The sequence below is a fragment of the Sebastes fasciatus genome, chromosome 14 (assembly GCF_043250625.1).
Source record: "Sebastes fasciatus isolate fSebFas1 chromosome 14, fSebFas1.pri, whole genome shotgun sequence".
NCBI lineage: Eukaryota > Metazoa > Chordata > Actinopteri > Perciformes > Sebastidae > Sebastes > Sebastes fasciatus.
In genome coordinates this window covers 26,992,197-27,006,064 of record NC_133808.1, presented here as the reverse complement: position 1 = coordinate 27,006,064, position 13,868 = coordinate 26,992,197, and the positions used below count along the sequence as shown (strand labels likewise).

The window sequence follows — 13,868 nt, the reverse complement described above, 5'->3', positions numbered from 1 at the left end:
AAAACTGGAACTCAATGATGAGCCACGGGCCAAAATTAAACACCTATTGTATTGTATTATTAAGATGCAAAATGGTACTAGGATCCCAAGTTCCCTTAATTGAATATGTTTTACATAGTTAGCCCCTTAAAACCCACCTGCTGAATACAATTGGGCTCATTTATGCAATTTATGCATTTCCAAGACTGTTTAGGGACCCCAGTATGTAGAAATATTAAAATACACCATTTTTATAATAGGCAAAAATAACACATTTATACTGCATTCAAAGAACTGCATGTTTTCCCCAAAACTGCATAGGATTATTATAAAATGGGCATGTCTGTAGAGGGGAGACTCGTGGGTACCCATAGAACCCATTTTCAGTCACATATCTTGAGGTCAGAGGTCAAGGGACACCTTTATAAAATGGTCATGCCAGTTTTTCCCGACCAAAATTTAGCCTAACTTTAGAGTGTTAGCCTCGTTCCTGACAAGCTATAGCATGACATGATTGGTATAATGGAGTCCTTAGGTTTTCTAGTTTCATATGATACCAGTATCTTCTAACAATAAACCCAAGCCGTGTACGGCCTCCAAAAGACAGTAAAGTCGGTTGGGTATTTTAATAAAAAAAAAGAATTTGCTAACATCTGGCCAACTTTGGACAGCCCTGGTTTAACAGTAAAGTGTAGAGCCAAATTTCTCATCAGATTTAAAACTTGTTAGGATGAAAACGTGCTTGCTAACAGGTGCTAGCTGTCTAAATTAGTTTTAATATATTTAATTTCATGACCCATTATTTATAGATTGTTTTAGTATAATAGGCCTCCTGTATAATATTTCATTGTGACAGTTGGACAGTAAGCTTAACAAAAGTTAGAGTAGTGCAGAAATTATTTATTCAATAGCATTTTAAACATTTAGTGAACATTTAGTGAACATTTACTGGCAGTTGTCCATGATGCGCTTCATGCTCATGAACCTGGAGCTGCTGGATCCCATGTTACTGAAGTTCCTGTACTCTCCGGGCCTCATGTACATCTGCTTGCCTCTGTAGTGGGCCTGCTCGTACATCAGCCAGTGGCCGTCCATCACGTTGCAGGACTGGCAGTCGTTCATGCGGTAACGCTCCTGGATGTTGTCGCAGTCGTCCATCAGCTCATGCATCTGACCACCGAACTGCTCCCTCTCGTAGATCCTCATCCTGAACTGGCCCCTGTGCTGTTTTTTTGGAGATAATAAAAACAAATTAATGTCTTAATATTACGTTTTGTGGGGGTTGTCAGCCGTAGTTGAATCATAGTATGACAGATTGTTTTATTCCTACCATGGGGATCATACGGCAAGACCTGATGCCACCGCTCATTCCCATCATGCTCTGGTAGTCGGCGTACTCGCCCCTCCTCATGAAGTACTGGTTTCCCATGTAGTTGGTGCGGTCGTAGACCATGAAGCAGCCGCTCTCCACCCTGCAGGAGTGACACTTGCTCATGTAGGAGGACATGTCAGCGCAGTCGTTCATGCACTCATAGGAACGACCCTGGAAGTTCTTGTCCTCGTAGAAGGTGATCTGAAAAAAAAGTGAATTGTAATGGTTAGAAATAAAAGCAGCAAGGTGGTGATCACATTTAGTAAACAGTGATTTCTGCTTATTACAAAAAGATTTTTTTAGAAGTACCTTGCCCCTCATGTTCATGCCGGTGTTGCTCATGTTGGCTGTAGATGTGCTGTTGCTCCTGAACTGTACCTCTACCTGGTTAACCCTTTCCTTTTATACCTGACCAAACGTAAAGAATGAGTGACTCCTCCCCCTCAGAGGACCCCCCTTACTCAGCAACTTACTATTGAAGCCAACATAATAACCAACATATAGAGGTTACTAAATAGAGAATGGGAAGCACGGAGCATTCTGGAGCGGCACCGCCATTTTTGGAGGGTGACGTACGGAGCTAAGGTAGCTGTCATTATCTGTCACCGGTCTATTCCTCTGTCAATCGCACATCATCAGAAATGTATAAAGTACATGCCAAAGACAAATACCCACATAAAGAGAAGCTGACAGAGGCAAAGGGGCGATTTATTACATAATTGAAGTTATTTAATGATATCAAACCTTACAAATTAGAAGGACCTTGACAGCTTGCCACCCATTACTGTCACTAATGTGTTTTGGCGTTATTTAACACCTGTCAGCAGTTCAAAATCTGTAAATCTCAAGAGGCTAATAGCCTACTGAATAATTAATCTACCGGTATCTTGGGAAATGAAACGTTAGTCTATCTTTGTGTCTGAATACTATATATTGTATATATATATTACATTTCATCTTTTAAATCTTATTCACTGTGTTTTGTGTTCATTTGACACATGTAAATAATGTCCAATTTACAAACGGGTAGGTATATGACATTAAGATCTACAAGTCAAATGCCAACTACACAATCATCCGCACAAAGATAAGATAACTAATGTTATGCTAACGGATTACTAATAAAACATCCGTTAATACTGCTTATTTAATCTACCGGCAGCCTATATTGCAAAATGAAACCCATAACGTTAGCCCACCTTTGTGTCTGACTGTCTGCTATATATATTACATTGCATCTTTTGAATCTTATTCACTGTGTTTTGTGTTGATTTGGCAGTTCTTTTGACACTTATATCATTAAGTATATGACATTTAGATCTACAAGCCAAAATGCTAACTACACAATCATCCGGACAAAGATAAGCTAGATAATGTTATGCTCACTGAATACTAACAACACGTCACTAATGCATATTTAATTTACCGGTATCTTGCAAAGTGAAACCCATAACGTCAGCCTATTGCACCTAAATGCACCTCTGATCAGATGTTTTTTAAAGTCCAAAACGCGTTCCATGTTTCATACGATATACAGGTGTTCGTAAATACTTAAGTCGTACCTTATGTAATAAAGGAGTGTCTTGTATTTATCTGCAACACCTGTAAACAGGTTAATTTGATATGAATTTGGATTATGGATTATGTAATATTCAATAGATGTTAAAGAAAGTGCCTTTGTCTGTTGGGTTTAACACAGGGATGCCCAAACTTTTCCCTTGGAGGGCCAAAACTGGAACTCAATGATGAGCCACGGGCCAAAATTAAACACCTATTGTATTGTATTATTAAGATGCAAAATGGTACTAGGATCCCAAGTTCCCTTAATTGAATATGTTTTACATAGTTAGCCCCTTAAAACCCACCTGCTGAATACAATTGGGCTCATTTATGCAATTTATGCATTTCCAAGACTGTTTAGGGACCCCAGTATGTAGAAATATTAAAATACACCATTTTTATAATAGGCAAAAATAACACATTTATACTGCATTCAAAGAACTGCATGTTTTCCCCAAAACTGCATAGGATTATTATAAAATGGGCATGTCTGTAGAGGGGAGACTCGTGGGTACCCATAGAACCCATTTTCAGTCACATATCTTGAGGTCAGAGGTCAAGGGACACCTTTATAAAATGGTCATGCCAGTTTTTCCCGACCAAAATTTAGCCTAACTTTAGAGTGTTAGCCTCGTTCCTGACAAGCTATAGCATGACATGATTGGTATAATGGAGTCCTTAGGTTTTCTAGTTTCATATGATACCAGTATCTTCTAACAATAAACCCAAGCCGTGTACGGCCTCCAAAAGACAGTAAAGTCGGTTGGGTATTTTAATAAAAAAAAAGAATTTGCTAACATCTGGCCAACTTTGGACAGCCCTGGTTTAACAGTAAAGTGTAGAGCCAAATTTCTCATCAGATTTAAAACTTGTTAGGATGAAAACGTGCTTGCTAACAGGTGCTAGCTGTCTAAATTAGTTTTAATATATTTAATTTCATTACCCATTATTTATAGATTGTTTTAGTATAATAGGCCTCCTGTATAATATTTCATTGTGACAGTTGGACAGTAAGCTTAACAAAAGTTAGAGTAGTGCAGAAATTATTTATTCAATAGCATTTTAAACATTTAGTGAACATTTAGTGAACATTTACTGGCAGTTGTCCATGATGCGCTTCATGCTCATGAACCTGGAGCTGCTGGATCCCATGTTACTGAAGTTCCTGTACTCTCCGGGCCTCATGTACATCTGCTTGCCTCTGTAGTGGGCCTGCTCGTACATCAGCCAGTGGCCGTCCATCACGTTGCAGGACTGGCAGTCGTTCATGCGGTAACGCTCCTGGATGTTGTCGCAGTCGTCCATCAGCTCATGCATCTGACCACCGAACTGCTCCCTCTCGTAGATCCTCATCCTGAACTGGCCCCTGTGCTGTTTTTTTGGAGATAATAAAAACAAATTAATGTCTTAATATTACGTTTTGTGGGGGTTGTCAGCCGTAGTTGAATCATAGTATGACAGATTGTTTTATTCCTACCATGGGGATCATACGGCAAGACCTGATGCCACCGCTCATTCCCATCATGCTCTGGTAGTCGGCGTACTCGCCCCTCCTCATGAAGTACTGGTTTCCCATGTAGTTGGTGCGGTCGTAGACCATGAAGCAGCCGCTCTCCACCCTGCAGGAGTGACACTTGCTCATGTAGGAGGACATGTCAGCGCAGTCGTTCATGCACTCATAGGAACGACCCTGGAAGTTCTTGTCCTCGTAGAAGGTGATCTGAAAAAAAAGTGAATTGTAATGGTTAGAAATAAAAGCAGCAAGGTGGTGATCACATTTAGTAAACAGTGATTTCTGCTTATTACAAAAAGATTTTTTTAGAAGTACCTTGCCCCTCATGTTCATGCCGGTGTTGCTCATGTTGGCTGTAGATGTGCTGTTGCTCCTGAACTGTACCTCTACCTGTTTAACCCTTTCCTTTTATACCTGACCAAACGTAAAGAATGAGTGACTCCTCCCCCTCAGAGGACCCCCCTTACTCAGCAACTTACTATTGAAGCCAACATAATAACCAACATATAGAGGTTACTAAATAGAGAATGGGAAGCACGGAGCATTCTGGAGCGGCACCGCCATTTTTGGAGGGTGACGTACGGAGCTAAGGTAGCTGTCATTATCTGTCACCGGTCTATTCCTCTGTCAATCGCACATCATCAGAAATGTATAAAGTACATGCCAAAGACAAATACCCACATAAAGAGAAGCTGACAGAGGCAAAGGGGCGATTTATTACATAATTGAAGTTATTTAATGATATCAAACCTTACAAATTAGAAGGACCTTGACAGCTTGCCACCCATTACTGTCACTAATGTGTTTTGGCGTTATTTAACACCTGTCAGCAGTTCAAAATCTGTAAATCTCAAGAGGCTAATAGCCTACTGAATAATTAATCTACCGGTATCTTGGGAAATGAAACGTTAGTCTATCTTTGTGTCTGAATACTATATATTGTATATATATATTACATTTCATCTTTTAAATCTTATTCACTGTGTTTTGTGTTCATTTGACACATGTAAATAATGTCCAATTTACAAACGGGTAGGTATATGACATTAAGATCTACAAGTCAAATGCCAACTACACAATCATCCGCACAAAGATAAGATAACTAATGTTATGCTAACGGAATACTAATAAAACATCCGCTAATACTGCTTATTTAATCTACCGGCAGCCTATATTGCAAAATGAAACCCATAACGTTAGCCCACCTTTGTGTCTGACTGTCTGCTATATATATTACATTGCATCTTTTGAATCTTATTCACTGTGTTTTGTGTTGATTTGGCAGTTCTTTTGACACTTATATCATTAAGTATATGACATTTAGATCTACAAGCCAAAATGCTAACTACACAATCATCCGGACAAAGATAAGCTAGATAATGTTATGCTCACTGAATACTAACAACACGTCACTAATGCATATTTAATTTACCGGTATCTTGCAAAGTGAAACCCATAACGTCAGCCTATTGCACCTAAATGCACCTCTGATCAGATGTTTTTTAAAGTCCAAAACGCGTTCCATGTTTCATACGATATACAGGTGTTCGTAAATACTTAAGTCGTACCTTATGTAATAAAGGAGTGTCTTGTATTTATCTGCACACCTGTAAACAGGTTAATTTGATATGAATTTGGATTATGGATTATGTAATATTCAATAGATGTTAAAGAAAGTGCCTTTGTCTGTTGGGTTTAACACAGGGATGCCCAAACCTTTCCCTTGGAGGGCCAAAACTGGAACTCAATGATGAGCCACGGGCCAAAATTAAACACCTATTGTATTGTATTATTAAGATGCAAAATGGTACTAGGATCCCAAGTTCCCTTAATTGAATATGTTTTACATAGTTAGCCCCTTAAAACCCACCTGCTGAATACAATTGGGCTCATTTATGCAATTTATGCATTTCCAAGACTGTTTAGGGACCCCAGTATGTAGAAATATTAAAATACACCATTTTTATAATAGGCAAAAATAACACATTTATACTGCATTCAAAGAACTGCATGTTTTCCCCAAAACTGCATAGGATTATTATAAAATGGGCATGTCTGTAGAGGGGAGACTCGTGGGTACCCATAGAACCCATTTTCAGTCACATATCTTGAGGTCAGAGGTCAAGGGACACCTTTATAAAATGGTCATGCCAGTTTTTCCCGACCAAAATTTAGCCTAACTTTAGAGTGTTAGCCTCGTTCCTGACAAGCTATAGCATGACATGATTGGTATAATGGAGTCCTTAGGTTTTCTAGTTTCATATGATACCAGTATCTTCTAACAATAAACCCAAGCCGTGTACGGCCTCCAAAAGACAGTAAAGTCGGTTGGGTATTTTAATAAAAAAAAAGAATTTGCTAACATCTGGCCAACTTTGGACAGCCCTGGTTTAACAGTAAAGTGTAGAGCCAAATTTCTCATCAGATTTAAAACTTGTTAGGATGAAAACGTGCTTGCTAACAGGTGCTTGCTGTCTAAATTTGTTTTAATATATTTAATTTCATGACCCATTATTTATAGATTGTTTTAGTATAATAGGCCTCCTGTATAATATTTCATTGTGACAGTTGGACAGTAAGCTTAACAAAAGTTAGAGTAGTGCAGAAATTATTTATTCAATAGCATTTTAAACATTTAGTGAACATTTAGTGAACATTTACTGGCAGTTGTCCATGATGCGCTTCATGCTCATGAACCTGGAGCTGCTGGATCCCATGTTACTGAAGTTCCTGTACTCTCCGGGCCTCATGTACATCTGCTTGCCTCTGTAGTGGGCCTGCTCGTACATCAGCCAGTGGCCGTCCATCACGTTGCAGGACTGGCAGTCGTTCATGCGGTAACGCTCCTGGATGTTGTCGCAGTCGTCCATCAGCTCATGCATCTGACCACCGAACTGCTCCCTCTCGTAGATCCTCATCCTGAACTGGCCCCTGTGCTGTTTTTTTGGAGATAATAAAAACAAATTAATGTCTTAATATTACGTTTTGTGGGGGTTGTCAGCCGTAGTTGAATCATAGTATGACAGATTGTTTTATTCCTACCATGGGGATCATACGGCAAGACCTGATGCCACCGCTCATTCCCATCATGCTCTGGTAGTCGGCGTACTCGCCCCTCCTCATGAAGTACTGGTTTCCCATGTAGTTGGTGCGGTCGTAGACCATGAAGCAGCCGCTCTCCACCCTGCAGGAGTGACACTTGCTCATGTAGGAGGACATGTCAGCGCAGTCGTTCATGCACTCATAGGAACGACCCTGGAAGTTCTTGTCCTCGTAGAAGGTGATCTGAAAAAAAAGTGAATTGTAATGGTTAGAAATAAAAGCAGCAAGGTGGTGATCACATTTAGTAAACAGTGATTTCTGCTTATTACAAAAAGATTTTTTTAGAAGTACCTTGCCCCTCATGTTCATGCCGGTGTTGCTCATGTTGGCTGTAGATGTGCTGTTGCTCCTGAACTGTACCTCTACCTGTTTAACCCTTTCCTTTTATACCTGACCAAACGTAAAGAATCAGTGACTCCTCCCCCTCAGAGGACCCCCCTTACTCAGCAACTTACTATTGAAGCCAACATAATAACCAACATGTAGAGGTTACTAAATAGAGAATGGGAAGCACGGAGCATTCTAGAGCGGCGTTGCCATTTTTGGAGGGTGACGTACAGAGCTAAGGTAGCTGTCATTATCTGTCACCGGTCTATTCCTCTGTCAATCGCACATCATCAGAAATTTATAAAATACATGCCAAAGACAAATACCCACATAAAGAGAAGCTGACAGAGGCAAAGGGGCGATTTATTACATAATTGAAGTTATTTAATGATATCAAACCTTACAAATTAGAAGGACCTTGACAGCTTGCCACCCATTACTGTCACTAATGTGTTTTGGCGTTATTTAACACCTGTCAGCAGTTCAAAATCTGTAAATCTCAAGAGGCTAATAGCCTACTGAATAATTAATATACCGGTATCTTGGGAAATGAAACGTTAGTCTATCTTTGTGTCTGAATACTATATATTGTATATATATATTACATTGCATCTTTTAAATCTTATTCACTGTGTTTTGTGTTGATTTGGCAGTTCTTTTGACACTTATATCATTAAGTATATGACATTTAGATCTACAAGCCAAAATGCTTACCACACAATCATCCGGACAAAGATAAGCTAGATAATGTTATGCTCACTGAATACTAACAACACGTCACTAATGCATATTTAATTTACCGGTATCTTGCAAAGTGAAACCCATAACGTCAGCCTATTGCACCTAAATGCACCTCTGATCAGATGTTTTTTAAAGTCCAAAACGCGTTCCATGTTTCATACGATATACAGGTGTTCGTAAATACTTAAGTCGTACCTTATGTAATAAAGGAGTGTCTTGTATTTATCTGCAACACCTGTAAACAGGTTAATTTGATATGAATTTGGATTATGGATTATGTAATATTCAATAGATGTTAAAGAAAGTGCCTTTGTCTGTTGGATTTAACACAGGGATGCTCAAACTTTTCCCTTGGAGGGCCAAAACTGGAACTCAATGATGAGCCACGGTCCAAAATTAAACACCTATTATATTGTATTATTAAAATGCAAAATGGTACTAGGATCCCAAATTCCCTTAATTGAATATGTTAGCCCCTTAAAACCCACCTGCTGAATACAATTGGGCTCATTTATGCAATTTATGCATTTCCAAGACTGTTTAGGGACCCCAGTATGTAGAAATATTAAAATACACCATTTTTAGAATAGGCAAAAATAACACATGTATACTGCATTCAAAGAACTGCATGTTTTCCCCAAAACTGCATAGGATTATTATAAAGTGGGCATGTCTGTAGAGGGGAGACTCATAGGTACCCATAGAACCCATTTTCAGTCACATATGTTGAGGTCAGAGGTCAAGGGACCCCTTTATAAAATGGCCATGCCAGTTTTACCCGACCAAAATTTAGCCTAACTTTAGAGTGTTAGCCTCGTTCCTGACAAGCTATAGCATGACATGATTGGTATAATGGAGTCCTTAGGTTTTCTAGATTCATATGATACCAGTATCTTCTAACAATAAACCCAAGCCGTGTACGGCCTCCAAAAGACAGTAAAGTCGGTTGGGTATTTTAATTAAAAAAAAGAATTTGCTAACATCTGGCCAACTTTGGACAGCCCTGGTTTAACAGTAAAGTGTAGAGCCAAATTTCTCATCAGATTTTAAACTTTTTAGGATGAAAACGTGCTTGCTAACAGGTGCTAGCTGTCTAAATTAGTTTTAATATATTTAATTTCATGACCCATTATTTATAGATTGTTTTAGTATAATAGGCCTCCTGTATAATATTTCATTGTGACAGTTGGACAATAAGCTTAACAAAAGTTAGAGTAGTGCAGAAATTATTTATTCAATAGCATTTTAAACATTCAGTGAACATTTAGTGAACATTTACTGGCAGTTGTCCATGATGCGCTTCATGCTCATGAACCTGGAGCTGCTGGATCCCATGTTACTGAAGTTCCTGTACTCTCCGGGCCTCATGTACATCTGCTTGCCTCTGTAGTGGGCCTGCTCGTACATCAGCCAGTGGCCGTCCATCACGTTGCAGGACTGGCAGTCGTTCATGCGGTAACGCTCCTGGATGTTGTCGCAGTCGTCCATCAGCTCATGCATCTGACCACCGAACTGCTCCCTCTCGTAGATCTTCATCCTGAACTGGCCCCTGTGCTGTTTTTTTGGAGATAATAAAAACAAATTAATGTCTTAATATTACGTTTTGTGGGGGTTGTCAGCCGTAGTTGAATCATAGTATGACAGATTGTTTTATTCCTACCATGGGGATCATACGGCAAGACTTAATGCAATCCCTCATTCCCATCATGCTCTGGTGGTCAGCGTACTCGCCCCTCCTCATGAAGTACTGGTTTCCCATGTAGTTGGTGCGGTCGTAGACCATGAAGCAGCCGCTCTCCACCCTGCAGGAGTGACACCTGCTCATGTAGGAGGACATGTCAGAGCAGTCGTTCATGCACTCATAGGAACGACCCTGGAAGTTCTTGTCCTCGTAGAAGGTGATCTGAAAAAAAAGTGAATTGTAATGGTTAGAAATAAAAGCAGCAAGGTGGTGATCACATTTTGTAAACAGTGATTTCTGCTTATTACAAAAAGATGTTTTAGAAGTACCTTGCCCCTCATGTTCATGCCGGTGTTGCTCATGTTGGCTGTAGATGTGCTGTTGCTCCTGAACTGTACCTCTACCTGGTTAACCCTTTCCTTTTATACCTGACCAAACGTAAAGAATCAGTGACTCCTCCCCCTCAGAGGACCCCCCTTACTCAGCAACTTACTATTGAAGCCAACAGAATGCAGAGGTTTTGTACATTTTTTCAGTGACTGGGTACCTCGTAGTGGCAACTGATGCTGCATCTGTGACGTCTCACGGCGTCCCAACAAAAAGATTCCACGTGTTTCGTGGCGTTGACCAATAAGAGAACAGAACTGTAAACATGGTGGAAGAGGAATGATGTTGGTGCTGCTAGGTGGAACTGTGAAAAAGAAGCAAGGTCAGTCATTTTTTCTTTCTTTTTCTGGGCTTTTCCAAACACAAGATAGGCAAGTATCAAACACACCGCTTCAGACGCCATTGTTTGTTTACATTCTTGTACATGAGCCTCAGTCGACATTCAAGGAGCCAGTCAGAGGCGCGCATCAGAGCGTTATAGTTAATTTACAATGCTTCATCATTGTAAAACAAAACACTACATTATCATTGCTGAATCCATCTAACATTTAACCAGAATTTAAGTGAACTGACTCTGAAATTGCTAACTGTTTTAGGTCACTGCAAAATAATCTGTAGCTTGTGCTTGTTAGCGGTGTACGAAACATCATTTTAAGCTCATTGATTGGATGTGTTTTACCAAAGTGGTCATGGGAGTCGTAGCCGTATAAACCAACAACTAGCTAGCGAGACAAGGCGTCGTTAGAGAAATATTTCACGTCTAAAATAAAAAAAAAAAGTGTCATAAACAACAATTAGCTAACATTATCCCAACACCCAGGAGCAGGTAATTTAGTTAATTAATGACATTCTTGAAGTCGGTCCCGCAGCACCCCAATCCCAATGACATCAGGCAGGTCGTGAAAGATGGAAAGCTATGATTGGTTGGGGGTGTAGTCTGTCGTCTCTCGGCCGAGTCACGGCAAGAATTTATGACGTTATAATCGCCTAATCTGACCATTTTAACAGACAAAATTGTGTATCCTGCATTCGACATTAGAGGTGACGTAGAAAAGAAAAAACTGAAAAGAAATATTCAGCAAACATATTCAAGGATTAATTAAATACAGTAAGTAATAAAGACTGACTTCGAAAATGCTCGGATGCGTGATTTGGTATTAAAACATCAACTAAAAATGTTCATTTTAGTCTCAACGTTGTGTTTGTATGATTCTGATATTATTGGAGATGTTGACTACCCATGATTCACTGTTTAGTTTCAAATAAATTAAAAGTTATTTAATATTTAAATGTTCTCGTTTTAACTGTTGTAACAAAAACATAATGAACCGCGACCCCAGACACATGTTGAACTGTAAGACTGTGTATGTTACACCCCTACTATATCAGAATCAGGTTTATTTGACAAGTAAATACATACAAGAGATTTTACTCTGTTTTAATGCATCTCTCTCAATGTACTTACACAGAAATAGAAATAACAGCTAGGGACCATGACAACAAAGCTGGACAAATAAAGATAAGAAATAGACACAGTTAGGTACACAATTAGTGAAAAAAGGTGTTTATTTAAATATTATATAACCAACGACCAACATGTAGAGGTTACTATATCGGGAATGGGAAGCACGGAGCATTCTGGAGCGGCGTCGCCACTTTTGGATGGTGACGTACGGAGCTCTGGTAGCTGTCCCTATCTGTCATCGGTCTATTCCTCTGCCAATCGTTCATCATAAGAAATGTATAAAGTACGTGCGGAAGACAAATACACATATAAGGAGAAGCTGACGGAGGCAAAGGGGCGACTTATTACATAATTTAACTTATTTAATGATATCAAACCTTACAAATTAGAAGGACCTTGACAGCTTGCCACCCATTACTGTCACTAATGTGTTTTGGCGTTATTTAACACATGTCAGCAGTTCAAAATATGTAAATCTCAAGAGGCTAATGTACAATTTACAAACAGAAAGGTATATGACGTTAAGATCTACAAGTCAAATGCCAACTACACAATCATCCGAACAAAGATAAGCTAGCTAATGTTATGCTTACTGAATGCGGACCAAAGGACGGCTAATACTGTATAATTAGTCTACCGGTATCTTGGGAAATGAAACTCATAACGCTAGCCTATCTTTGTGTCTGACTATATACTATATTACATTTCATCTTTTGAATCTTATTCACTGTGTTTTGTGTTCATTTGACACATGTAAATAATGTTCCATTGAAAAACGGGTAGGTGACATAAAGATCTACAAGCCAAACACCAACTACATAATCATCCGCACAAAGATAAGTCAGTGCTGTAACTCACACGCTGCCTTTTATTTACTCCTCTACTTCATGGTTGTTGTTTTTTTTTTACATTTATAATTTGATATTGCAATATATTGTTATTAATTGTTTTTTATTTGTTTGTTTTATTGACACAACAAACATGAATTATTTCTGTATTGTTTTCTTCATGCATGTTCTTTTTAAATATCTATATATTGTAATTTGCTTAATGAATTGTATATATATGTATATGTTTTTGTTTTTATTTTGTTTCTTTTTTTTATTTATTATGGAATTGACGCTTTGGCAATATTGTTCACCTGACAGTTATGCCAATAAAGCAAATTGAATTGAATTCATGAACTACTTAATGTTATGCTAACTGAATACTAACAACACGTCCGCTAATACTGCATATTTAATTTACCGGTATCTTGCAAAATTAAAACCCATAACGTTAGCCTATTGCACCTAAATGCACCTCTGATCAGATGTTTTTTAAAGTCCAAAGCGGGTTCCATGTTTCATACGATATACAGGTGTTCGTAAATACTTAAGTCGTACCTTATGCAATAAAGGAGTGTCTTGCATTTATCGGCAACACCTGTAAACAGGTTAATTTGATATGAATGTGGATTATGGATTATGAAATATTAAATAAAATGTAAAAAAAAAGTGCCTTTGTCTGTTTGGTTTAACAGTAAAGTGTAGAGCCAAATTTCTCATCAGATTTAAAACATTTTAGGATGAAAACGTGCTTGCTAACAGGTGCTTGCTGTCTACATTTCTTTTAATATATTTAATTTCATGACCCATTATTTATAGATTGGTTTAGTATAATAGGCCTCCTGTATAATATTTCATTGTGACAGTTGGACAGTAAGCTTAACAAAAGTTAGAGTAGTGCAGAAATTATTTAT

At 38.7% G+C, this 13,868-nt stretch overlaps 4 protein-coding genes across 4 annotated transcripts; all 4 read right to left on the bottom strand.

Moving 5' to 3' along the window:
• Nucleotides 1-884: 884 nt before the first annotated feature.
• Nucleotides 885-1,739, bottom strand: LOC141781755 (gamma-crystallin M3-like). Its single transcript, XM_074657561.1, has 3 exons — nucleotides 1,661-1,739; nucleotides 1,310-1,552; nucleotides 885-1,203 (listed from the first exon to the last, which is right to left on the bottom strand). Exons 1-3 carry the CDS (start codon nucleotides 1,691-1,693, stop codon nucleotides 925-927), a joined length of 555 nt encoding a protein of 184 aa, XP_074513662.1. The 5' UTR covers nucleotides 1,694-1,739; the 3' UTR covers nucleotides 885-924.
• Nucleotides 1,740-3,963: 2,224 nt separating this feature from the next.
• On the bottom strand, nucleotides 3,964-4,800 carry LOC141781756 (gamma-crystallin M3-like). The gene is made up of 3 exons (XM_074657562.1): nucleotides 4,740-4,800; nucleotides 4,389-4,631; nucleotides 3,964-4,282 (listed from the first exon to the last, which is right to left on the bottom strand). Exons 1-3 carry the CDS (start codon nucleotides 4,770-4,772, stop codon nucleotides 4,004-4,006), a joined length of 555 nt encoding a protein of 184 aa, XP_074513663.1. The 5' UTR covers nucleotides 4,773-4,800; the 3' UTR covers nucleotides 3,964-4,003.
• Nucleotides 4,801-7,041: 2,241 nt separating this feature from the next.
• LOC141781753 (gamma-crystallin M3-like) lies at nucleotides 7,042-7,878 on the bottom strand. The gene is made up of 3 exons (XM_074657559.1): nucleotides 7,818-7,878; nucleotides 7,467-7,709; nucleotides 7,042-7,360 (listed from the first exon to the last, which is right to left on the bottom strand). Exons 1-3 carry the CDS (start codon nucleotides 7,848-7,850, stop codon nucleotides 7,082-7,084), a joined length of 555 nt encoding a protein of 184 aa, XP_074513660.1. The 5' UTR covers nucleotides 7,851-7,878; the 3' UTR covers nucleotides 7,042-7,081.
• A 1,933-nt stretch (nucleotides 7,879-9,811) lies between these two features.
• LOC141781754 (gamma-crystallin M2-like) lies at nucleotides 9,812-10,711 on the bottom strand. The gene is made up of 3 exons (XM_074657560.1): nucleotides 10,605-10,711; nucleotides 10,255-10,497; nucleotides 9,812-10,148 (listed from the first exon to the last, which is right to left on the bottom strand). The coding sequence occupies exons 1-3, from the start codon at nucleotides 10,635-10,637 to the stop codon at nucleotides 9,870-9,872; spliced, it is 555 nt and encodes a 184-aa protein (XP_074513661.1). The 5' UTR covers nucleotides 10,638-10,711; the 3' UTR covers nucleotides 9,812-9,869.
• Between the last annotated feature and the right edge of the window lie 3,157 nt (nucleotides 10,712-13,868).